General features: G+C 40.6%; 2 protein-coding genes across 7 annotated transcripts in view; one reads left to right on the top strand and one right to left on the bottom strand.

Annotated features, from left to right (window-relative positions):
• cbl (Cbl proto-oncogene, E3 ubiquitin protein ligase) overlaps positions 1-16,659 on the top strand; it is a 28,718-nt gene extending 12,059 nt beyond the window's left edge. Inside the window, exons 3-17 of one of the 3 annotated variants that reach the window (XR_013294231.1) lie at positions 1,910-2,056; positions 2,287-2,443; positions 3,892-4,013; positions 4,670-4,807; positions 5,825-5,912; positions 6,808-6,939; positions 7,026-7,244; positions 7,897-8,028; positions 9,444-9,833; positions 9,978-10,066; positions 11,001-11,204; positions 11,290-11,378; positions 11,460-11,660; positions 12,917-15,785; positions 16,307-16,659. Coding sequence is in view for 1 of the 3 variants with exons in the window: in XM_077566651.1 (XP_077422777.1) it covers positions 1,910-2,056; positions 2,287-2,443; positions 3,892-4,013; positions 4,670-4,807; positions 5,825-5,912; positions 6,808-6,939; positions 7,026-7,244; positions 7,897-8,028; positions 9,444-9,833; positions 9,978-10,066; positions 11,001-11,204; positions 11,290-11,378; positions 11,460-11,660; positions 12,917-13,212 (2,404 nt within the window). In the remaining 2 variants the exon portion in view is untranslated. Of the gene's footprint in view, positions 1-1,909; positions 2,057-2,286; positions 2,444-3,891; positions 4,014-4,669; positions 4,808-5,824; positions 5,913-6,807; positions 6,940-7,025; positions 7,245-7,896; positions 8,029-9,443; positions 9,834-9,977; positions 10,067-11,000; positions 11,205-11,289; positions 11,379-11,459; positions 11,661-12,916 lie in introns of all 3 variants that reach the window. The other 2 variants (XR_013294230.1, XM_077566651.1) reach the window with 2 other exon arrangements.
• A 573-nt stretch (positions 16,660-17,232) lies between these two features.
• Positions 17,233-20,585, bottom strand: part of mcamb (melanoma cell adhesion molecule b) — a 35,105-nt gene continuing 31,752 nt past the window's right edge. For all 4 annotated transcript variants that reach the window (XM_077566652.1, XM_077566653.1, XM_077566654.1 and 1 more), the window contains 3 exons: positions 20,131-20,254; positions 18,910-19,021; positions 17,233-18,816 (listed from right to left, as the gene is read on the bottom strand). In XM_077566652.1, the coding sequence (XP_077422778.1) occupies positions 18,814-18,816; positions 18,910-19,021; positions 20,131-20,254 (239 nt within the window). In that variant the 3' untranslated portion in view covers positions 17,233-18,813. The remainder of the gene's footprint in view (positions 18,817-18,909; positions 19,022-20,130; positions 20,255-20,585) is intronic.

Raw genomic sequence — 20,585 nt, 5'->3', positions numbered from 1 at the left:
AATTTGAATTTCCCTCCTAGATTTGAGGAGCAAAGCAAATACAGCTGCAAGCTGACATTTGGGCTCCTTGTAAATCCAGACAGACGTTCATTCTGTAAGGGCTGACCTTTGCTGCTGTGCTGCGCTGTATTATCGCAGTACGGTTCTGGCTGATGAGCTGAACTACTTTATCACAGCCAGCAGGAAACAGGAAGGGAGCAGCCAGCTGCGAGGTCATAGGTCAAGCTATAGCACTAGGGGGGATAGCATGGTGGCGGGGGTTGACAACAACCCAGTGTTCAGAAAAGCCTCTGCTCTTTGCTGCGGTTGCCGCCAGGGATAGATGAAACATGGCAATCAAATGTGGTTCTTTTGTGTGACTCTGCATTGTTCATGTTGGCACAGCAGCTTAGATAACAGCAACAGTTGCAGGGGGTAGTACAAACACTGACTACAGAGCTGCTATTGTAGGATGGAGATGGCCGGGAGAGATGCCATTTAGGTCCTCTTTTTTTTCTTCTTCTGCTTCCTTTTTTTTTTTTGCTAAATAATTGGGACACTACTTGGCAGTACTGCCATGCTTCATATCAGTCACATCAGGTTATATTAATTTCGATTTTAATTTTAAGTCAAACACAGAACCGACTTGCAGGCTTAGATGGAATGGCCAACCAGAGTCATTTTATTGTTCCCTCAAAATATTAACAGTTAAACCCTTGACGATGAAAAATAGTACTCATGTCTCATTTTGACCTGAAACCCAAATGCCGTCAGTATTCAACAGCAACGGAATTGACCTTGCCGTACCGATACTTTTGGAGGAGACTATTTTTTTTTTTTACACATGCAGTTTGGAAAGATATAAAAGGGGCACAGTCGGCAAAGACTTTCTCTTGAAAGTGAAGCATGGTGATAGCTTACAGGACAATAGATGGTGAATGTTAATTTGGCCAGAAACGATGCGTCACTGTGCAGCAGAGGTGACACTAGAGAGGGGAAATACTCTGGAAGAATCATCTTGAATATTTGATTACTGTTTTAATGATGCACCTGTGTGTGCCTGGTATCAAAGACCACTTTTAATTTCTTTAAAATATACATCAGATCAAACTTTTTGCCTATTTATGCTAGCCACTCGCCCGACAAGCAGCAGTTTGTTGATGAAGTGTTGACTTATGCTAAACTTGTAGCTATCCTCAAGCACAATCCTCTCTCCTCAGCACCCATTCCTTCGTAGGGTACATAGTGTTAGTGTACCGCAGCTGCAGTGTGGTCGGCCTTTTTATTACCGTCACTCTCGTGCATGTCAATTCCTGCTGCCCAACAACCACACGCATTCTTCTTGTGTGTGGGGGGGGGTTCATAAATCAGGGATCTCTTAGCATCACTCTTCTTAATGCTGCCCCGGGTACGACTGGACTTTGCCAACACTGCGCTCTCCTTTGCTTGTGGAGCAGCTCTAAATGTGTTTTTGTGGACTTCTTGTGTGACAATCTCATAACGGTTGTACAATTTATAAGTGGAATGCTGCAAATAATAATAATGCTGCTATCAAGCTTGTCACATGTAGCAGGAAATTCAATTAACTAATATGATAGTTTGCAGACAAGAGATGACTCGGCTAAACATGTGACATTGGCACACAAAACTGGCAGTTGTGCAGTAATGTGTGGAGCAGATACCAATTTCAGGGCGATTACCGGTACTTTATAATCTGACTTTACCTCATGGCTTCTCCAACTGTTACTTTTTAGGTATTTTACACAAAAGAAGCTAAATGTATCTCTCTTTTAATTCCATGTCTAATATTTTGCTCTCATCATGTCACCATGCAAAGATTATAATACATGAAGTACTGTACTAGAAAATGTTAAAGCACTATTGACAGTGCTTTAATCACAAACTCTTCTTCTACTGTCTGCCGCCACAGGAGGAACCTCACAAAGCTGTCTTTGATCTTCAGCCACATGCTGGCCGAGCTGAAGGCCATCTTTCCAAACGGTCTGTTTCAGGGCGACAATTTCCGCATCACCAAGGCTGATGCTGCAGAGTTCTGGAGGCGTGCCTTCGGGGACAAGTGAGACTTAATGTTGTTTTTTGCTTTATGATATTTGGCCATTACTTTGCACATATAATCAGTTATTGCAAACCATTTTCCAGATTGAAGTATAAATACAAGTACTTACATCTGCCGACGGCCGATCTTGATAATGCCATTATGTCCTGCAAATTTAAAGAAACTGCACCGATTCATTGGATATTATCCTAATTGATGTTTCTTTTCTCTTTTCTTTTTTTGTGCCAAAGGACCATTGTGCCTTGGAAGGTTTTCCGTCAGTCTCTTCATGAATTCCATCCAATCAGCTCTGGCCTGGAGGCCATGGCCCTCAAGTCCACCATCGACCTCACGTGCAACGACTACATCTCCGTTTTTGAGTTTGACATTTTCACCAGGCTTTTCCAGGTAGTCAACCCAAGGTCGTCTTGTTGAAGGCTTTGAATAATCTTTACTGTATGCGCTTTCACAATGTCATTCACCTTTCCGTTTGCACCTTGAAGGTTATCATTCCTACTACCAGACAAGTACTAAACAGATTTAGACATGAGTCAAGAATTTACTTTTTGTAGTCAGGAGGGTGCTAATCAAATACACATTAAATTGTGACAACTCGGGTGTATTTTGAGCCGTGCAGCCATAACACTGCTGCTTTCCCTGGGGTTTGAATAATAAGAAGCCACAAGAAAAAGGTCAGAAGGCGGATTTATCTTCAAAGCATTTTTATCCTTAAGAGATTTGCAAGAATTTGCCTATTAACACATTATTAAAAGAAGTCAGTATCAGTCAGGTGTTTTTTCAAATTTGTCATGCCAGTTGTTTCTTTGTCTGGGAGTTTGTCGTCATATCCTTCCAACTCATTTAACAGGATTATCGAAGCCTAAACATGTGTTTACAAATGTGTCTTACAACACTTCCTCTGGTATTTAAATGTCTGAAAACTCCAAGTAGGAAGTGAGAATTTTGTGCTGTGCTCGACACGCACCAACATGCTGCATTTTGACCTTGATGAGATGTGTGAAGGACGTCATCATTTAGCCTGAATGGTGATTGTGAGTTTATTTCTCTGTTTACTTTCTCTGTACTGTTCATCCTAGTAGGCCGAGAAAATATAACTTTACTTAAAAAGAGGATGTAATGTAGACTAGACTTTTTGTCACCATGATTCTGTTTCTGTCACATTTTATCAACCACATGGGAAAGATTTTATTTTTGCAGAAAGTCTTATTAAGGAGCAAATTCGAAAAGAGAGAGTCCCAGCACAGCCCATATTTAGTGTCTAATCAGATACACGGAATTATCTTTCAGCTTTTTAATGGCAGTGACCTTTGAGGCTCATCAAGTTGTTTGTTAGTGTTACTTCCTTTCACACTGCAGGCAAACATTATGAGGCTGGTTGTTGAAACAGTCACAAACTACTGCACTTTAACTAGACAATGTAGTCTTTTTAGTTGCTATGCTTTTGGAATGAAGAAATAAAACCAGCTTTGAAGTTCACGTTTAAGTCAACCGTCACAGATGGCTGATGAGCATTATGGACTAATTGGTCACTTTTTCCTTTTCTTTTTTTTTTTTGCTCGTGACTGTCACCTCTGGCCTAAAGTGTAACTGCAGCCTCTGTGTAAAGCTCGTGAATGGCACCCCTCTCCCCATCAAGAAACTGTGGCATGTTGAAGTGATATAGGTGTAGAGTTCCACTTGTTGCATTTCTGGTTCAGAGTTCTACTTGTTGGTTGACCCTTGTAACTTTGAGGCGGGTGCGGCTAACGGTTAACTGGAAGTACATTTCTCATACTTTTAAGCTGCTTTTTGTTGTTGACACTGTCTACTGATTTGTCACATTCTCTCTCTCATAGCCTTGGTCATCACTCTTGAGGAACTGGAACAGCTTGGCAGTCACGCACCCAGGTTACATGGCCTTCCTCACTTACGACGAGGTCAAAGCACGGCTGCAGAAGTTCATACACAAACCCGGCAGGTGAGACAAGGCAACACATTTGTCACTATGTCACTTTCTTTTGGAACATATATTGTATTGTCCTACATGATCTTTTCAATAAGACTGTGGGTATTTTGTTTGTGACCAATGGGTTTATTTTGAACACATACACACGCAAAAAAAAATAAAAAATAAAAAAAAAAAAAAAAATATATATATATATATATATATATATATATATGTCTTGATTTGCATAGATGCAATGACAAGCCGGCATTGGTTCCAGTTGAGGCATGAGGCATGTGTGTGAGTCTTTGTGTGAATGAAGGCTGCAATGCAGTGTAGTACCGGTACCTACCATCAATAGCTTAATTGTGCACTGAAAGACGATGTCACTGCTTTGGCCAGCCTGAGTGGTATGACGTTCACGTTCTAGCGTTAGCTGGTCGGTGTGAACACATGACACAATTTATAGTGCAGTTCTTGACATTTAAACACTTCACAAACACATCAAGCCCAAAAGCAACATGTGTCACTTGACCGGCAGCTACAGACGTCATTTGGCAATGTGCTGTCATATTGCATCATTGCAGCGTCTGTTTGCACCCTAAATGTCCTCATCATTAAAACAGTGTGAACCGATCCTGTTGCTTCAGCGCTTTATCTTTTTTCTTTTCTCATTGACTTCTCTTTAGTTACATCTTTCGACTGAGCTGCACCCGGCTGGGCCAATGGGCCATCGGCTACGTGACGGCGGATGGAAACATTCTCCAGACCATTCCTCATAATAAACCTCTCTTCCAGGCCCTCATAGATGGCTTCAGGGAAGGATTGTAAGTCCAGAAGTATTCAGTTTGGCATGCTTACAGTACAGTGTCATGCAAATCTTAGGCCGCCATTAGCTGACTCATGGCCTTATTTCACAGCAGTCATGATCCTCCGTGAACCAGAAAGTAGCTCGCTGACTAACAAACAGATGAGCACAAATTTCACTTCACTTCATTTTTCCACTGTTAACAGTTCATCCTTGGGGTGACATTCTAGCTATTTAAAACAAATGTATACAACTTTTCATGGTACTGTTCACAGTACATCCGTCATTTTTTTTAAAGATATTATATATTGTATTTGTTACAAAAAAACATTCAGGGTATTCAGGAATCCGCAAATGTCAAGTAGGACCTGACTGATTTTATTTTCGTTTTGGATGCCATGTGTCAAAGTAAAGGGGGGGAAAAAACATATAAATGAATACATTGGGATGACTGTAGTAGCTCTAGTATGCATTTGGGTATACTGTATGTGGTTGCCAAAGTTTCCAGGACTGGTGTCATAAAAGTTGCATTTCCAAATCCAAATTACAGGTTTTCCTTTCGAAGTAATCCCCCTGGAGTGCCATGCATTTCCCAGTCTTCTCCGCTACTACTTCATGCAGAAGCAGTACTGGAAGGATTCTTCCAGCTTTCGCCGTAGCTCCGTCATTAGGGCAATTTTGATGTTGGCCATATCTTGAAAACAAGCCCTCTCACTGACTCCCTTAATCTTGGGAAAGATGTCAAAGAAATCACAAAGAGACGGGTTGTGTGATTGGGAGTTTCTCCAGCACGACGATGTTCTTTTCAGCCAGGAACCGTCATGTGCTTAGGGCATTGCGAGCATGCACATTATCACGGTGAAGCAGTCACGAGCAGTATCTCGTTGTAGAGGTTCACATTATTTTTCTGAGCTACATTGAAGCGGAAAACTTGTACTTTGTAGTTAGGGTTTGAAATCTATCTTGTGAGACCAGTCCTGGAACGTTTCTGACACACCTCGTATTACCAATCAACTTTGTGCCTCTACACCTCCAGCTATTTATTCCCTGATGGTCGGCCCCAAAATCCAGACTTGACAGGACTGTGTGAGCCTTCGCCCCAAGACCACATTAAAGTCACACAGGTCAGAGCTGCATGCTCCTTGATGTTAGGGATTGTAAATGTCCATTTTCAATGTCACTCAACTAAACCACATACAAGCAAAGTTTGAAAACGAACACACACCTATTGAGTAGGTCATAGTGGATAACTTGAGGTCTAGAAAAGCACTATAAGAATCTGATGCATTATCTTTTTTTTTTTTTTTGATCACCCATTTAATCATAAGACAACTAATGGTGTAGTTGTTCAATTATGCCATAATCAAACAGAGCCAATAAAACACTGGTTGAATACTAGTACACACAACATTATTGTACCTAAAATACTGACTGTGAGGAGTTAAAGTTAGTTAGTTTCTCACTGCTTTGGAGTCAAATGAAATGTACTCTTTGTCAGGTTTTTTTTTTTTTTCTTCTTCTTTTTTTTTCAGGAGCGCTCAGTATTGTTCATTCGATTTGACATCATCATTGCTCTCCTTTTTTTTAAAAAAAAAAAAACCCAGACAAATCAATTAAAAAAAAATTAATTAATGTTTTTTTTTTTTAATACATATACATATACACACATATATATATATATATATATATATATATATATATATATATTTTTTTTTTTTTTTTGTATGTGGGTGAGTATGTGTATGTGCGTGTGTGTGTGTGTGTGTGTGTGTGTGCGTGCGTACGTGCGTGCGAGCGTGTGTGTATTCATCAGTTCACCTAAAGCCCATTAAAAAAAATCCCATACTAATAATATAATATAATAATAATAATAATAAGGCTGCCTCCATTCTAAAGCTTTGTGGGGAAAGCCCCGGCCCATCAGTCTTATACAGCAACAACTTCCAAGATCCTCTCTTTGCAGTGATATTGAGTACTGGCCCCCGAGGACTCACGACTGCCTTTTATCCCCCCCTCCAGGAGCAATATGAACTCTACTGTGAGATGGGCTCCACCTTCCAGCTGTGCAAAATCTGTGCGGAGAACGACAAGGACGTAAAGATTGAGCCCTGTGGTCATCTAATGTGCACCTCCTGTCTGACTGCGTGGCAGGTAAGTGGAGGAGACTGTTGTGGATTTGTTGTCTTTGGGCGGGTGGGGGGTGAGTGCACATTCCTTACCCCTGTCCACCATTGCAGGAGTCCGAGGGTCAAGGCACGGGCTGCCCGTTCTGTCGCTGCGAGATTAAAGGTACAGAGCATATTGTTGTGGATCCATTTGACCCGAAGGACAATAGCGGGAGTTCCTGCAGGGGCCTGTTCGGAGCAGAGGGTGCTCCGTCACCTAGCTATGATGACGACGATGACGACAGACTTGAAGACCCCCACTTAATGATGAGCAAACTTGCTTGTACAAAGGTAGCTTTCATAGTTTCTATCAATACATTTTATTGGGTTCTTCTTTCATTGTATGCCCCTAAATGTTGTCTTCTACTCATGTCTCTGTAGATGAGATATTTTGTAGATGTGCTTCAAAAACTCAAAGCTCTACCTAAAATCTTTGATCTTGGTCTTTCATGGTGCTTTTTTATGTTCCTGTCTTCATATGTGGTACAATCTACTAGCTTACGTCTTTTATGTGACTCTGAAATGCTACATTCATCTTTTACACAGTAGTAGGCAAAAAACTCCGTAATGTGGTTAAAGTGGCCTCTGTCATTTTAGACCTTATTTCTTTTAAAATCACGTAAAATCAGTCATGGTTTTTCTGTTACAAACCCAAACTTTTCAAGTTTCAAAGATTGAGATATTAAACTGTCTGTGAACTAATATTAAGGAGCACTTTGTGTTGAGCAATTTATTACTTCATTTCAACATCAAGATCAAGTCAGAATACATTTTCTGTCATATCCATTTTGAGGAAGTTGTATGGTTTAGTCTGTCTCAGCACCTAGGATTATAAAACATGTCAGATTCAGTCACTTGTCAGTCATTCAGTAACTTTTACTTAATTTACTTCTTAATTGTGAAATTGAAGTTTTTTTTGTGTGTGTGTGTGTGTGTGACGCAGGTGGAACGTCCCCCATCACCCATGTCCATGACTCCTCAGTCATCCCTTCCACCCGTGCCGCCCAGACTAGACCTGCTTCCACACAGACCCTCCAACCCACCTGGTGCCTCCAGTCCTGGAGTCACTACTAAGGTCAGTACAGAACATTCAGACTTTCTCCCATTTTGTAAATCGATTAATTTTCCGTAGAGTTAATCAAGGCAATCTACTTGGAGAGGGAGTTGTTTGTGCCAGTTACACTTCTAAATATGGCTCGTACAGATAGTAAGCTTTCAGGAAATGGCCCATATTGTGCTGTAGGATGACTGTTTTCACAGCTCTGAGTCAACCAATGACAACAGTGTTGTTAAGAGGAAGTGGGCGCATTCTGTTGCTGTTGTTTTACCACACAAACAGCCGTACTGCTGTACACTTTTTCCGATGATTGTGCTAAGCTATGCTAACCTGCTCATGGCTGCTACTATAAAGTCTACAGGAATTGAAAAAATAATAATCCACAGTCGTCATTTGAAGTAGCTTTTGCCATATCTGTTACATTTTACAAATTGTCAATTTTATTTTTTCAGCTGTTAACCGGAATCTGGATGTGCTAATCAAGTCTCTCTATGTAATTGTTCCACATTTAATTAATTAATTACAGTGAGACAAAAAAGTATTTGGCCAGTTTCCCATAGACTTCCTGTTGGATTTGGGCCAAATACTTTTTTACCCCACTGTATCTAATGGATGCTGAAAATGGATGCTTAAAATGTCACTAATTGGAATATTTTAATTATGGGTGTCAGGCGATTAAAATCTTTACTCATAAAAAATCGCATGACTTCAATTATTAACTCACAATTAATCGCACATTTTATTTCTGTTCTAAATGTACAATAAAATGTACAATAAAGTTTTTTCTCTAATTTGTCATACTGTTGTTGAAATGTTACACTAATAGAAATATGACAGCATATTTTAGTCATTGATACTGTAATTTTATAATAATTCATTAAATTGAGTTAAAATTTTAAAAGATGTACTGTACTGTAAAAAAAGAAAAGGAAAAAAAAGCATGTGATATTGATTTGTGTGGAGGTCATTTTTCTGCCACGAGATGGCACAATTGCATTTGTAAGAAATTGGTGACAGCTCAGTGCATTTTTCTTTTCATGTAAAGAGCTATCTAATCTTTAACATGAAGTAACTTGTGAAATTCTGCACATTTTTAAAATTGTAAAATACAACTTGACACCAGTCTCAACTCTCCACAATTATATGCATTATTATAAAATGTATTACTGCTAAATTTTGACGTGGATGTGTCTGCAGCATTGCTACATCAATTTCTCCAGTACAGGTTTTCCAAGTAAGGGGCGGTCATTAATCACACATTAAAACAATTATTGGTGTTAAAGGAACTTTAAATTAACTCAGAATTAACACACTCATTTTGACACCCTTAATTTTAATATATATTTACTGGTACCGTATAATAAATGTAATTTTTAATATACAACAACATGGTCAGTCCTTATGAGGTATTTCTGTCTCACTGTTCTCTCTAGGCAGCATCTCATCACAAAGATAAGCCCCTCCCTCTCCCCCCAGCACTGAGGGATCTCCCACCGCCACCTCCCCCAGACCGCCCCCATACGACCGCCCCGTGCTCGGAGGGGCGCTTGCAGAGACGGCCCCTACCGTGCACGCCTCCAGCACCCCCAAACCGGCTGCCCACTGACTGGAACTCCCGGCCTGTTCCCAAAGCCCCGACGTCCTCGTCTTCGTCCTCCTCATCGTCCTCATCCAGTCAAGTCTCTGTTGTGGGTGTGGACATTCGTGCAGGTGTCAGAGAGCTCTCCAACCGACACTCCCTCCCTTTGGCGCTGCCCTCTGCTCTGGACACACGCACAGACCCGCAGAAGAACAATAACTCTCTCAGTTTGGACCACCAGCTGGTTAGCACATCCGCAGAATACCACACCCACACTTTCAGCCTGTCACGTTGTTTGAAAACATCATGCAGCGTTGACTGATAGATGCACAATTGTTTTACTTTAACATGATCATTTGTTTACGATTCTGATCTATTTCCATTTCAGAACTTTGTCTCAGTTGTTGGTCAAGATTATGACAACCCCAAAGTCAAACCATCATCCTCCGCCAATGCCATCTATACACTGGCAAGCAGGTATTTATTCGAATGTTCATAAAATTAGACAGCAGCACAGTGAATCTGTGGATTGCATTTCCGTTCAGAGTTTGAAATGTTGTTTTGCAGTCGAAAAGCATGTTGGCTGGATAGATGGCCATAAAAGTGAATGGTTGTGTGTGTCAGCCGCATGATTGACAGGTTATCAGTGGAGAGTGTAATCCATCTTCCAAAGTACTTGTAAGCAGGGCTAGGTTCCAACTTCCATGTGACAGGAGAAATTAGATGCAAAATAAAAATGGATTTCTCTTCTGGCAAGACAGTGGTACCAGAGCCTTTTTTGTCTTGTGTTGCGAGCAAAAAACGAAGCTCGTGCTACATGATGGCAGTGAATCATCCTTCAAAACAGTGCTTGCTTCAAGCTGTTCATTGCCATTCAATTATACAGTACAGCAAAAAAAAAAAGTCCTATTGTGTATTTAAAGTTGCAATATGGAACTTTCCCCCCCAAAATAACTTTACAATAAGCTTTTTATATGACCACGTATGACTGAAATGCCTTCTAATTATTAGATTAACACCTTAGCTGTTCACAATGGGTACTCCTGCAAGCCTTTGGCCAATAGTTTTCAGACTGGATTCGGGTTAGAATTTCCCGCGCCCTGTCTGCGGATGCGACGCAATGTGCGTGGTGTGTACGTGAAGAACGGCATGTACAGTTTCATTTTTCGTCAGCAGGGGGCAGTAGCGATTTGAAATGGAATATTCTACGTTCAATAGCTTTAATAAAAATAAAAAAAAAACATTGTACAAAGATTTTTGTTGGTGTTTTTGGGGTGCTTGAGCTATTTTTGGCATTTCCATTCATTTGAATGGCGCTAGTTGATTTTAGAGATACGTGAGTTGAAAGCGTGGCACGAACTTAGCTCGTACTGTATGTGGTATAATGCATCCTCTATGTTTTATCTCCCAGACCGTCTTCAGTTGTGAGGTCCGTGGCAGGTGAGGAGACCCGCGACAGTGAGGAGGACTCAGAATACATGATCCCCTCCTCTCGGCCCGTCCTGCCCGTCGCGGCGCCACCTATAGGAGAAAGCCCCCCAGTCTCGAGGCCACCGCAGCCTCAGTCTCTCTTTGCCCTTCAGACGCAGACTCAAACCATTGCCTTCAATCAGCGGTACGCCTTCAAAATGGCTTGTCACATGATCACTTGATGCTGTATTGTAGCAATGTTGCTCAGGTATGATTTATTCTTTTTGCAGGCCGACACTAGCCGAACTGGAGGACGGCCCTCCAATGTACGAGGCCATGTACAACATCCAGGCCAGGTCGCAGGAAGCCAGGGATTCAGGTTCCTACGCGACAAAAAATAAACACAAGAAGATCATCTCTGTTGTATTCTGATGCATTCTTACCATCTCCACTAATCCAGATTATTCAGAGCTCCCCCCTGTGCACATGACCAACGGTCCCAGGGAGCACACAGCAGAGGACAGGGAGGACGAGGACAACAGCTACGATTTCCCCAAACCACGGTTACCGATGCCCCCCACCCGACGGACCTTTTCGGAGCTGGGAGGGTCCTCATCATCAACGTCATCCTCCTCGTCGAGCTCATCCTCCGTGGCAGCTTGTAAGTTCTCTTAAATGTAGTCATCTATAAGGGGTACATTTAAGTGAGTTTTTATTTTTGGCTAGAACACATCCGTTTTTGCTTCCAATTTTTGTGTAAACTCCATATAGAAATCCTTATCTCGATATTTCCTGAAATTATTGTGATAAATGTGAAGTCGTACTTAGTGATACTATTTCATAAAGAGACTCTTGTGCATTCCTACACTGACCACTTGTCCTCAATTTGCACGGCAAATCTTTTTTTCTTAGTATTTGCATGGAAACGATTTCAACGAATGCTGTCATTTCCTAGAATACTGTCCTGCCATCCATTAGCTGTAGCGCTTTTCCTCATTTGGGTTGCGTGTGTGTACGAGTCTATCCCAGCTGACTTTGGGTGGGGCACACCCTGCAATTGGCTACCAGCTGTAGATAAACAAGAACGCAGTCTTCAATGACCCTAACATGCTAATTTTGCTAGCATCTATGCCCACTGTGCTGCTTCCAGAACATAGTGTTTTTCATTGTACAGTAGTTAGTTTCTATTGAATTTTGATTTCATTTTTAATTCAGGTACGGTAGTTGTCATGTGTTTTTAGAGCAGGTTTGTTAGCTTTTTTTTTTTTTTAACGATTGGTTTAGTTTTAAAATAAATGTTGAAACAAAGGACAGATTTGCTGTAATTATAGTTGTAGTTTTAGTTATTTTTGAAAAGCAAATTGTTATTTTATTTGGTTAATGAGGAGGTTATTTAAATTTTTACATTTATTTATTTCAATAATTTATTATTGTAACCTTGTTTGTTTTTTTGTTTTTTACTTAATCATTTCCTATTCATGCATACAATCATTTCTGGACTATAAGCCACTACTTTTTTCACTTGCATTTGACCCTGCGGCTAATACAAAAGTGTGCGGCTAATACAAAAGTGTGGCTTATCCATCAGATCACAAGGGGGTGCACTATAAAGGAAGCGCAAGATCGTCAAGCAGAGCAAAACAAACCAAGTGAGCCCAAATATAGTAAGAGAGACAGAACAAGAGCGAGACAATTTGCACCCTCATTATGGAAAAGAAAGTAGCGGGAACCCGGTGCGCTAACAATAAAACACCTGTGGCTTACAGTCGGGTGCGGCTTATCTGAGTAACAAACTCGAGTATTCCCCAAAATTAGCTAGCGTGGCTTATAGTCAGGTGCGCCTTATAGCCCAGAAATTACTGTAATTGCACCTTAAACGTAGTACTTAACCTCCCTGTCGCCTCATTGTTTCTTCAGGCATCTCAGAGCCCGTGGAAGCCCCCGAGAGACCTCCCAAGCCCCTCCCAAGACGCATCAACTCAGAGCGTCGACCCAGCCCCGTCCCGCCACTTGCCGGCCCCCCTAGTTGCGGGGCAGCGGGAGGAGACGTCAACCCTCAGATTAGCAGCGAGATCGAGCATCTCATGAGTCAGGGATATTCGTACCAGGACATCCAGAAAGCACTGATGATTGCACAGAACAATGTCGAGATGGCCAAGAACATCCTGCGAGAGTTTGTCTCCATTCCCTCCACGGCGCACATTCTCACATAGCACACTTGGCCATCTCGTCCCGGCTCGGCTTGATCCTTCTTTTAAAGGTCGGCACGGCTCGTTGCCTGCAGCGTGACCCTCTCTGGTGCTTGTTGACGCCACCGGCCCGTTGTGGAATTTTGAATTGGCTGGCGCTCGCAGCATCTCTTTCAGCAGCCTTCTCAAACTGCGACAAGAGCATCTCGCCAGGCCCGACTCGGCGCCCGCGACGTCAATAGCAGGATGCATTTCGGACGCTTAAAATGTAACCAAGACCTCACAAATACAATGTATGTCTATATGAAAGTTTAATATATGGTTAAATGTATATTAAATGTGTGTAATATATACAAGTTAGTATGTGAAACGATGTCCGCTTCGAGGGTCGCACTTGGTACAAGTGCCAAGCGTGTGCCTGTTGTCAAAATGGTGATGCGACGGTTGACTTGAAGACGATTGCGTTTGTTTGTGTGTGCGTGCGTGTGTGTGTGTGTACGCGTGTTTGAATAGTAAGCCCAAAATGTCATGCCTGGCCAAATTTAGAGTTTGTGATTTGTTGAATGGAGATGACAAAAGGTAGTTGCAAATTGTGTTTGTTTGTTTTTGTTTTTTTCACTTGAGCATACTCCATGTCTAAAAATTGTCATCATGCATTTCCAATAGTCTAAAGTAAACCAAGAGCACATTAATATGGTCCGCTATACAAAAGAAAGTATAAAGGTGTTTTTAAAAGCCCTGAAATGCTTAACTCACAAATGCACATAATTTATAGAATGTTATATTTTTTCATATTTTTCTTTCGTGAAGAAAAAGGCTACTCTAGATCAGTTTAACAGTGTGCCGCAGATAATTATCATTTATTTAGATAAAAAAATAATTGTTTTCTAATTTTACCTTTTTTTTTTTTATCTGTTAACCCAAACCCGAGTAACAGGCAAAACAATCCAATGCTCTTCCACTAAAGGACTGAAGGTACATAATTAACCTGTATATCTACTTTTTAATTGTTTTGCTAAATGGTGTGCAGTAAGATTTCTTTTATTTTTTTATGTGAAATGTGTAAACTTTTTGCACCCAAGTACTGTCTAAGAAAAAATTATTACTTTCCAAATGCCACCATAATGACCTAAGGCCCAAGCATCCATCCAAAATGATAAAAAATTACACCGCTTACATATGTGATTTGTTTTTATTTACATTGTTAGATAAGTGTTTGATAACGAACAGTTCTTAAAAATGAAATGCAAATGTATGGAATTCTAAAGTTAAATACAACTAAACCATACTTAGTGATTCTCTTGTGTACCCCTAGGGGGAGCCCAAGATCTTGGATCATTCTAGTTACCAGCATTATTGAATTTTGCAAATTAGAATAAGATTATTATTTTTTATTTATGTTGTGTTTTAACTTAGTCTTTTGCCACTTTCTTACGTCATTTCCAGCTTAAACATACACATTCACTAAATACGAACATGCTTCAACTTGGATTCTGCATGTAAAGAAAGATGCCACAGTGCGCTTTCCTTTTTATGAGCAACATGGTTTTGGTACATGAATTTTTCATGTGCTTGATACCAGCTTATGTTGTTTTATTTGAGGTCGGCACTGTCTGGCATTGTATTTGTGTGTGTGAGTGCTAGCATGTGTGCCTGAAATCAATGTGGATGTTCTAATGTTGACTACCGTGCAGTACCAGACAGGCTCATGTTCTGCGATCCAAGGCGGCTGACTTCTCTTTTTTTGTTTTCGTTTTTCTTTTGTCTGTCTTTGACATAATCGTCTGAGCGGTTCAGGTTTCCGTCTCCAGCTCAGTGTGGCGTTACGATTACAAAAATATATATGTTGTCATTGATTTTATTTGGGTAATATATTATTGTACTATGATCCTAAATATTGTTGTAATTAATTTGGAAGTGCTTCACTGCTGCTATTATTATTATTATAGTGTTAAACAAATAAGCCTTAAGTGTACATTTGTGAATACTATTGTTTAACCTGGTTGTTGTCTTTTAAAGTGACAGTATCGCCATGTTCCTGCAGTCGCTAATGTAGCATACTTGAACGTACACGCAGCTTGAGCTGTCAACTCTTGCAGTGTTTTAACTTTTCTTTTTAACAGTCAACAAAATGCGAAACAGAATTGGGCTTTAGGCTTCAGAGTTTGGGGTTCGTACAAGGTTGTAACATTCGCCAAACGTTCACCGTCTAGACGTTTGCCTGGAGTTTGAATGTTGTTGTTTTTTTTCAAAATGTCCTCGCAACAAAGATAAGAAACATTAAAACGTTTTGTGAACGTTGCGCTCTTGAACGAACCCAGACGAGAACTCAACATTGGCTAGCTTCGGAGCGTTAGCAGCCCTCAGTGGGATGCGGACTAAATTACACCCCCTAGAAAGGGAATACCTGAGGATGGCTTTGGTGGACGTCAGGAGCACTCGAGCCAATTCTCAAAAATAACTCAGGAATAACGTTTTTAAATCGATGAAGTCACAGTTGTAGCCTTTTTTTTTCTTTTTTCCACGTTTCTTTCGGTCATTCTAACTTGCACAGTATTTTTCAAGGTCAGCAGACCTCTGTAGACAGCAGCTTCCAGGTACTTAAAATGAACACACACACACAAGAGCTTTCAGGTACGTTGATGTAACACTCGTATACGGAGAATGTGTGTCTGATGCTTGTACAATTAGCGAATAAGCTTACTCTGGTTGACGCTGTCCAGTCGATCCTCATTTCTGCTTTTGTGTTCCTAGTTGCCTTGACAAATTTCATGAATGCCGAGTAATGGGTTCCTCATTACTGTACCATAGTTTCAGGGCAGCGTGTCATTGTTGTGTATTGATTTACTCGCACAGAATACCAAATTGTGCTTTGATACTGTCACTCTAAAGGCGCTTGCTTGTATGACTTCAAAAGACAAAAAGGCTGTTTGCTCTCATTTTACATTCCTGCATAAACACCCCCCCCCCCCCCCCCAAGACACACACACACACCTGTGAATAACTCTCAGAAGTAGTGCCATTTGTGTTGACATCATGATTGACTGAGGCCTTTTGTTGTCTGCGTGCATGTGTGTGTGTGTGTGTGTGCGTGTGTGTGTGTGTGTTTGTGTGCCAGGCGAGACACGCCTTGTTGGTGGTCGTGTGGAGACAAGCGTTTGAAATTGTGCAGTGTTGCTTCATCTGGGCCGCAGGAGCTTCGTCCAAGAGCCACTACCGTTTACCTTTTTCTTAGAGCCCAAAAAAAAAAAAGGGGCGAAGCACCTCCCGGTTGGCTGCTTTCTCTGCGCATGTGCAAGAGGAAGGGCATGACGGCTTTATTGGGGATGGGACCACAAGAGGGAGCTGTGGTTCCACGTATCCTACGTGACAGCCATCTAAAAAAAATATTTAAAAAAAATCACCCTTGTTTTTGAAGCTCATATCAATTTGGAAGACTGCACAGTGATGTTAATAAAATTGTAAGCAGGAGATGTTTTGTGATTGTGTTAAGTTTCATTTTGAAATTTACAGTTGCTCTAAAGGTGCTATTGACAACTCCGCTTCTACGTCACAAGTCAAAATGGCGGTCAACTCTTAACAGCAAGGTCTCGGGTTACTGAAAAACATTGGGGAATTCTTTTGATTTCAAAATGTGATGAAATGTCGTTTGACTACTCTTAACAATCTGCCTGGTTTGTATGCTTGTCACAGGCAAAAGCAATACAATTCGCCGTTTGTTTAGTTTACACCAGGTACACTATCACTGTACAGTATACCACTGTAAAAATCAAATCAGCTTAATAGTTCACCAAGAGGACAAAGCAACAGACAAGCTCATTGTAGAAGCAGTTCGATAAATGAACAATTTGTATGCTGAATATCACACGGTTTCTGATTTTTGTCAGTCCACACAAAAAAAATATATGCAGAATGGTCAGTCAAAATATGAGTACTTTTTTTCTTATGCTAAAGCCCTGTAATTAAAATCCAACTCTGAAAGTATTCTGGCATAGAAAGGCATACAGATAGACCATAACTGAATTAAACACATTTCACACTCCCTTGAACAATATATTTTTATTTTATTCATTAGGATTTTTTTTAATGCTTTGAAAAGGCATCACTTTACATTTTGTCTCCAGGGATTTAAAGGGCAAATCTAATCAACTAATTGAAAAAACGTGACTGCGTGTATAGTGGCGGAAGTGTACAAAATAACTTGACTGTATATGAACAAGGCTTCACAAGTAGTTATTGGACTATACAGTTGAGTATCATGATCCAAATCACTTCCAAGGATGACGTCGAAATGTCACAAGGCACAAAACATCATCTTCATAAATAGAATCACACAAAGTCATAGTATTGTGATATTTTCACAATTAAATGCATAAATGCCAACTCTCTGACTTGCACATATATTTACTTTAAAAAATACAAAAAACTCATTCCGACCTTGTCTTTAAATGTGTTTACAGTGAGCTGGTTCCTCAGTAGTCCAGTCACATTGTAACACAAACCATGTGCGGGTCAATATTCGGTTTGGACATAGTAATTGATTAATTAATGCTATCAATTAGGATTACTGTAATTGTGTCTTTGTCTTCTGTATGGACCACAAATGAATCATTCGGCTTCACGTGTGACTCACAGGCTAGATCCTGTGTCACTTTGGCTTGTTCCACATAAATATTCACTGAACTCATGAATACCATTTAATACGCAAGCCTGCCGTCCCTCACAGAGAGGACGACTTAATGCAGTCAACATACAAGTCTTCATTTTCACATCACAAAAATGAAGTTTCACATTAGAGAAACACAAAAACCCTGCATGAAGGCCACAAAGAAATCAGTGCACTGAAGAAAAAACACTGTGCTTCATATTGTAACAGTAGAAAGTATTTTTGCATATATATATTCAAAGCTGTGGACGTAATCTCTTTGGCGTAATATTTTACTATTTGTAAAGCTTGAACACACACACACACACATGCAATTTTCAGAATGTGAAGAAACAAAAACTAACGCAAGATGTTAATCCTATCCTATAGTGTGAAATCTATCATAATTTACAATAGTTTTGCAAAAATATATCCTCACAGTGGAAGAGTGATGACGGCGCTCGTGTTAGCTGTAGAGATTCGAGGGAGGACGTTGATTTGATTAAACGAACCACAGGTTTGATTTAAGCACTGAAAGGAAAAATACGTTTGAATTACCTCGAAGGAAAGTTGTGACGTATACAAAGATTTTCAGTGTACTGACTTTTGCAGAACGGCTGTCTCTGCTCTTCATAAATCAAAAGTGTCAATACACTTTAAATAAGGAAATATATATACACGGACGACATAATATGTACACTGGATGAAGAGCTTGTTCAGGTGGCTCTATAGCGATTGTTTGGCAATAAAAAAAATAATTAAAAAGTCCCTGCTCGACAGTGGATCAGCAACATATGAAACGGACAGCTTGACAGCCTCATTCAAATGTGCAGGGATGTAATCAAGCCCAGTGGGATCATTTTGGGGTCTCAAACAGCTTTTGATTGACAGGAAAAAGAGGCTGCGGTGAAAGCTTTCAGCCATCAGCGGGTCTCGGGAGTGTTGTCAGGTCACAGCAGTGGCGTCCTCCTCACCGTTGTTTACTCCACACGAGCAAAGATGACAAAGATGGAAAGGCATGGTGAGTAAATGGAACACAGGAAGTTTTGGTGGGGTCACACGGGGTAGATGTCTACCTGGTTGCTGGGGGGTAACTTCTCTCCGTTGACCCCGAGGAGGACGGCGTCCTCTGTGTTGTCGCTCTTCATTTCCACCACAATGTTGTCTTTGCTGGATTTCTCTTTGGTGCTGCAAGACACAAAAAGAAACCCGCCATGTACCTTTTTTTTTTTTTTGGGGAGGGTTTTTTCCAGTCACAACTCGTCCGAGAAACATGAAAACAACAATGACCAAAAGAGGGAGACAGAATGGGAAGCCTTGCAGGTTGCCTTTCAGCACAAGTTTCTTTGATGACAAAAAGAAAAACATGTAAGGAGGAGGGGAAAAAGACAAGGCTCAACTTAAGCCCCTTTAAAGGAGGGCGCAGTATGAACATGGAAAATTTACTTAAATTTCAAGGAATGCTTTACTTATTTAGCCATTTTCAAGAGTTAGAAGTTAATGTTTTGTCTAATGGATTTTGCCACTTCCTTTCGACTGAAAATGATATCACAATTTTGTGCATAGCTCAGCTAATGACCAATCACGGCTTGTTTTGTCATGTGAGATTCACAAGCTGAGCCGTGATTGGTTGTTGCCTGAGCACGTGATGTCATTTTCAGTCAACAGCAAGTGGCAAAATGTGTTTTTTCAATTGTGTGTGGAAAAATAATGAATTTATCTAATTAATCTTAGACAAAATATTAACTTTTGACTGCTGGCTAAATAAGTAATGTGTACATTCAAAATGTTTTTAGGAAGGCAAAATAGGTACTCTATATTTTAATATTGTACTTTATAAAAACAGTAATGCCAAACAGAAAGTAAAGAATTAAACAGTTTGTAAGTAATATGCTGCAGTTACATTTATCGCGCTGCTCCTTATGGTGTACCCACTTTTGCCACCAGGAGGCAGTGTAATACAGTCACCCAGACACAAACGAAGAATACGCTCAAGATGCTGTAATAGCGGTCATTTTTTATAGAGGCTCAACAAATGCAGGTGTTGCAGCTCTCTTTGTGTTAAAATATCTTTTGATTCTAAAACAGCAACTGTCGAAGCTAGACATTAGCATGTCAATAGCGTTTTGTATTGTTTGTTAGCATTAAGCTAAGCAAACTTTCTTAAAGCAACGCAATGTGGTTGTTTTAAATGCACATTTTAAATTGATGGGTAAAAATACAACAACAAAAAGTAGCAAAATAAAGACCGTCATCCTGGAAAGAAAATCATCAACATCATGGTGATGTCCACTTACAGGTCCCGCTTGCCAGAGCGGCCGCATATCTTCCCTTTCTTGTAGAGGAAGTAGAGAACGCTTCCCAAGATGGCCAGCAGCAGGATGCAGATGATGATGACCGCAATGATTACGCCGCTGCCCTCTGGTGGTGAGGATGCACAGGGACAAGGTCAGCATTGGTGGGAAATGAGGGTGGTGTTATCAAGTACAGGGTGGGATGAGGCCAACTGTACAGCATGCCGCAGCGTAGAGGGATATTGCGTCGGAATTTTCATCATGACGTCACTCGTACTTCCGGGTGGCACTGGATTTTTTAATATCTTTTTTTCACGGAAATGTTTTGCCATCGCTGGTTATTTACTTTTCTGCCACCCAGAAGTACCCTTGTGCCTATTTACAAACATTACAATAAGGTCTATAGAGTGCAGCTTTTTCTTTTTAACCTGACAACCTACAGAGGAAAAAGAAGGTGC

Source organism: Vanacampus margaritifer, chromosome 5, assembly GCF_051991255.1.
Source record: "Vanacampus margaritifer isolate UIUO_Vmar chromosome 5, RoL_Vmar_1.0, whole genome shotgun sequence".
NCBI lineage: Eukaryota > Metazoa > Chordata > Actinopteri > Syngnathiformes > Syngnathidae > Vanacampus > Vanacampus margaritifer.
The sequence above is the reverse complement of the archived record's forward strand: the minus strand, read 5'-3'. Positions and strand labels throughout refer to the sequence as shown.